General features: G+C 39.7%; 1 protein-coding gene across 1 annotated transcript; it reads right to left on the reverse strand.

The window, feature by feature from the left end:
- Positions 1 to 1,739: 1,739 nt before the first annotated feature.
- Positions 1,740 to 5,278, reverse strand: LOC127084439 (uncharacterized). The gene is made up of 2 exons (XM_051024884.1): positions 4,958 to 5,278; positions 1,740 to 3,316 (listed from the first exon to the last, which is right to left on the reverse strand). Exon 2 carries the CDS (start codon positions 3,309 to 3,311, stop codon positions 1,809 to 1,811), a length of 1,503 nt encoding a protein of 500 aa, XP_050880841.1. The 5' UTR covers positions 3,312 to 3,316; positions 4,958 to 5,278; the 3' UTR covers positions 1,740 to 1,808.
- Positions 5,279 to 5,755: the final 477 nt, after the last annotated feature.

The following is a 5,755-nucleotide window of genomic DNA, read 5'->3' on the forward strand; positions in this document are numbered from 1 at the left end:
TATACCCGGAGAATCCGTCCATGAAGGAGAATATGTCAAACTTTGCTGTATTGTCTACCAACATGTCAATGTGAGGCAGGGGGAAATCATCCTTTAGGCTTGCTCTATTTAAGTCACGATAGTCGACACACATTCGTACCTTCCCGTCCTTCTTAGGAACTGGCACAATATTTGCTATCCACTCTGGATACACTGAAGTGGCAAGAAAACCAGCATCTATTTGCTTCAGAACTTCTTCTTTAATTTTGACGGCCATATCTGGATGTGTTCTTCTTAATTTCTGTTTGACCGGTGGACATTCTGGCTTCAAAGGCAGCTTGTGCTCTACGATGTCAGTGTCGAGACCAGGCATATCTTGATAAGACCAAGCAAACACATCTACATACTCTTTCAACAGGCTGATCAATTGCTCCTTGACCTGTGGGGATAACAATGCTCCAATTTTGACTTCTTTCACATTTTCTTCCGAACCCAAGTTAACTGTTTCCAAAGGCTCCTTGTATGGCTGAATAGTGTCTTCTTCATTTTCAAGCTGGCGGGCGACCTCTTCTGGAATCTCATCCCACTCTTCCTCTTCAGCTTCGAATACAGAATGTTCAAAGTTGGGAGAGGGCATGATGTCATTGTGTTCAACGGGTTTAAGTAACCTGTACAAACAATTGTTTTTAGAGGACTGACCATGACATGCAAAAATGTGTTCTTTTAAGGTTTTTTTTGTGTTACCATTTTCCGAAAAAGCTGAAAAGATAAAAGGACACAAGTGTATAGGAACACAAAAGATCTTTTTCATGGATAGTACGTTTTTGACAAAAGTGCCCATTTTACAAAATTAATGCTTCGCGCTTTGGGCTAAAGCGGAAGATTTTTGAAAACTGAAAAGCTTAATTACTTTGATATGTGGACACAATGTGGGATGTCAACTGCGGTCCAGTTCTTCATAACTACTCCAGTCGCCATTCTGTCTTTCCCTCGAAGAGCTTTTATCTCTTTTTGTAATTCTGCAAACTGATCCTGGAATTCATCGATTCTATCATTGAGACCAGGATCCTTACTTGGGGTAGGGCCGTGATAGACAGGTTCTCCTAGGTGAGGAGTATAGTGAACAACGGGAGGCACATTAGTGAAGACAGGAGCATTTGGTGGAACGAACTCTTGTTGATATCTATCTTGATTAAGATCCCTGGGTATTTCCCAAGGACGGGATGCTGTGATGGTAACAGAAGTGACTGGGACAGCGTTGATTTCTGAAGCGATGACTGTAGTGACGGGTGCTGCTGTTGTCTGATTCTGAATTTGAGGTTGATTCTGTGCCGAAGTCTGTCCTGAATTATGAACTTGAGCCCTAGCATGGGCTTCCTCTGCTTGTAGACGGGCGGTTAACATTTGGTTGCGCATCTCTGCTGCCTGTGCTTGCGCCTGGATCTGTGCATCTTGTGCTTCGGCAACCTGAGCTTGTGCTGTTTGAAGTTGAGCAGCTTGGGCTGCTTGGTTTGCTATCAATGTCTCGACCATAGCAGAAAGGCGGTCAACCTGAGCTTTCAATTCTCGGTTCTCGTTATCTGTTATCTCCATTCTTCTTTTGTAGTTGGCTCTTGTGTTGTAATTATGCGTCAGCTTGAAATGGATCTGCTGGCGGGAAGCAACTGTTAGAAGACTGGACCGAGACAGACACCCTGTATGCACGTGATGCATGGATATGCAAAATGAATGATTTTCCAAGGAACTCTAAGTGAAGGAAAAGATAGAATTGCAAACATTTTTGATAACAAAACAAAGTTATCAACCCAAAATACAACCAAGAAAACCATTTAAAGACATGTGTCATCAGGACGAGCATAAACAAGTAGGAGTTGTCCTTCAAGTCTCTCAATTCTTTCTTCATAGGCCTTCTGCATAAAAGCTTTCTCCTTCACCAAACTGTCTACAAGACCTTTCCATACACCTGAGGGCTGTGGAATCTGGGAGTAATCTGTTGTGCCTGAGGAAAATAAACCCTCTTGCACCCTTGGACGTTTACCTGCACGATCTTCTCCACTCTGCTCCTTTAACTGTCTCTGAAGTTCTTCATTTTCCATTTCGAGCACCTGGGCCTTATCCTTCCAAGCGTCTCTCTCTTTCTTGACCCTCTCCAAGGTGGCTTGGAGTTCTTCTTTGTCATCTAGCGGAAGGTAGGGGGTCTTCAACAGAGCGGGTTTGATAGGATCATGATGTGGGTATGGCATTTTCAACTGTATAGCTCTGGCTTTGATCCACTGGAGGTACGGCTCATAGGAGGTACAATCTTTTTTACCCAATTCAAGTCTCCCTTTGCGACAAACACGATGCCAAGCTCTTACTACTCTCTCTTTCATGGTAGGGTCCTCCTCGTTATCCCTCAAGAAAATACCTTCTAAAAGAATGTTAGGAGGCTTGTCCTTCATAGGGTAACCGAGTTGTCTCCTAGCAAGTACTGGATTATAAGAAATGATTCCCTTTGTGCCCATGAGGGGCACATTGGGGAACTCCCCACAACTATCAATGATCTTCACATCGTCTAAAACTCTACTATACCATGCAATATCTGACTGGGTAAGAGACATAATCCTCTGTGACCACTGAAGTCCTGACTTGCGATCCCAAAAAGTAGCTGACTTAGGAAGATGAGAGACAAACCATTTGTAGAGTAACGGTATACAGCAGACTATGGTTCCTCCTCCTTTCAAAGTACGGTAATGGATGGAATGATAGGTGTCTCCGAGCAAAGTTGGAACAGGATTACCACTTAGGAAGATGCGTATAGCATATGAATCCACAAAACCTTCAATATTAGGAAATAGTAACAAACCGTAAATCAACAAGGCGAACAGATGCTCCACAATAATATCACAACCTTGACTGGCAAAATAAGAAACCTTCCCCATTAAGAACTTGGCAGTGAAACCTGAAAGTCCTCCTTTGGTGGTGAAGTTATTCTTGAATTCTGACTTCTTCATGTACAACACTTTTGCAAGAGAACTGTGCTCGGGTAACTTTTCTGAACCAGAGAAAGGTACTGTATCAGCAACTGGGATGTGAAGCAATTGGGCATACTCTTCCAATGTAGGCATGAGTTGATAGTCTGGGAATGTGAAACAGTGATAGACTGGATCATAGAACTGTACTAATGTCTGCAATAACCCTTCTTCCATCCTAAGTGTCAATAAAGATATAAGTGCCCCATATCTGTCTCTGAAACCAATAGGATCTGCGATCGAAGAAACCAGTTTCTTTAGTTCATCTATCTTTGGATTGATGAGATTGTACTTTTTCACACTTCTCTGTCCAAAATCCATGTTTCCTGCAATATTTGCAATCCTCACTTTAAGTTCCTTGGAAAAAGGTTGAAATGATGGGAATGAATGCATGTCATGCATGAATGCAACAAACACAAACATGGTCAAACAATACAAGGCTCAAAGTTCATCACCAGCATGGAGTTTAGGACAAAGCCCCAAGATAAGTTCTAAGGTTCACCTGCCAAACGGGTTCTAAAAGTTCCCAAGGTTATGGATCCTTCTTCGGATAATACCGGGTTAAGCAACTGCTCGCTTTCCAATATTATTCTCAAAAGAATCTCGCTTGAGTGTGATATCGCGTATCAACCAAACCAGACTTTTGGTCCGAAGTGGTCACCGCATCACATCCTAAGTAAGGCCAAGATGGGGTAAAGGTAAACTAAGGTCCTTGGCTTCACGGGCCCGTCGAAAGCAACAATGCCTCACAAATGACTTGTTTAGCACTATCACCCTCAAAGAGGCCTCCACCAAGCGGACAAAGGCTCAAGTCAACTCGGTAAGGATTGTCTCCTATCAAGTCAACCTGAATTATCATCCATCCTATCTCAAATGTGCCCCAAATCCGGGTATAGGATTTATCACAAGTATCCCCCAAAACCCAAAATAACAAACATTACAAACAATACAATTTAGCAAATATTCACAAAGCAAACATATAAACAAGCAAAGATAGGCTACACCCTCAAATAAGTTTAATCATGTATATCCCCAGCAGAGTCGCCATTCTGTCGCGACGGGATTTTTCACGAGATTAAGTATTGATTGAACTTAACCCGTTTGAAAAATATTTTAAATGCAAGAGTCGCCACCGTCTTTTATTTTATCCAAAAAGAGGAAGGGAAAAATAACGATAAATCCCTTTAGAGTTACGGGTTCGGGGGTTGGTTATGCAAAGGGAAGGTATTAGCACCCTCTACATCTGTGGTACTCCACAGGAACCTTTTTGCTTATGTTTATGTGAATGCTTTGCTTTTTTCGCTTTGATCGTTTGATTGGGGAGATGAGAAAAGAACTTGATTTTATTGTTTTTTGGACTCGATAAAGTCGTAGACTTCATGCCTACGTATCTCCAAGGCGCAATGGAGAAATCAGAATCCACGTAGTTCTCCCAAAAGAAAAGGGGAAAGTCTGTTTTGTTGATTTTAGATTGGCGTGTCTTGCCATCTCTTGCTCGACCTAGGTGGGAGGCTTCGAGACTGACTCGTCCTTTTGAAAATGTTTTTAAACTGAAAAGCCAAAGTTGGCAAAAGATTTGAATGAGCCTAAACCCTGAAACAATAAATAAATGGGCTCATTATAAGGAAGCCTAAGAGTAAGCTTGTGAGTGTGTGAAAAGGGTTTCTTAAACGGCGACCGTTGGAATCGCATCGGGTTTCTCTTTTTTGGATTTTTGGATTTTTTAACATAAAACGTGAACAATACGATTAAACACATAATACAGAAAATAAAAAATGCGAGAAAGTAAATCATTACAACACAGTTAGCTATGAATAGTTAGTATTACGAATAGTTAGTGGAGTTAATCGAGCTGAAACTTGTGTGAAGAGGATGAACTTCTGATCGTCCAAATGATCGACCGAAAGCTGGAAACCGTCACCGACGCAGTGCTGGCTCCGATTTCAGAGATAAGTGAAGAATATTACCTTGTGTGAAGAGGATGAACTTCTGATCGTCCAAATGATCGACCGAAAGCTGGAAACCGTCACCGACGCAGTGCTGGCTGCCTTCGTGAGTACCTGACTTCAACGTCGCTTTTGATCGGTGAAACGACGCCGGAATAAAATGAACCTTGGATATTTGTGACCTGGACTCAACGAACTTCAAAGATATGAAATCGGTTTTGTGTTTCGGTGAATAATCGGGACAATTTTGGGTTACCGAAAATGAAGAACAAGTAAAATACGGTAATGCTTTTGGAAAAATATTTCTTTTCAATTCTCTGTTTCTCTCACCACACGTTTTTTCCTTACTGATCCCCTCTTTCCTCCCTTTTTCTTACTAACCCCATCTATATATATATATATTTAGATTACTTAAACAATAAGAAACCTAAAAAATATCTAACATAAATTAATAATATATATTTAGATTACTTAAACAATAAGAAACCTAAAAAATATCTAACATAAATAATATATATTTAGATTACTTAAATAATAAGAAACCTAAAAAATATCTAACATAAATTAATAATATATATTAGATTACTTAAACAATAAGAAACCTAAAAAATATCTAACATAAATTAATAATATATATTTAGATTACTTAAACAATAAGAAACCTAAAAAATATCTAACATAAATTAATAATATAATTTATATATTATATAATAATAATAATAATAAACTAATATAATATTAATCCTAATTAAATAAACTAATTAAAAACTAAACACAATTAATATTAAGCACAAATAATATTAAACGGCACACGATTAA

This window comes from Lathyrus oleraceus, chromosome 5 (genome assembly GCF_024323335.1).
Source record: "Lathyrus oleraceus cultivar Zhongwan6 chromosome 5, CAAS_Psat_ZW6_1.0, whole genome shotgun sequence".
Lineage (NCBI taxonomy): Eukaryota > Viridiplantae > Streptophyta > Magnoliopsida > Fabales > Fabaceae > Lathyrus > Lathyrus oleraceus.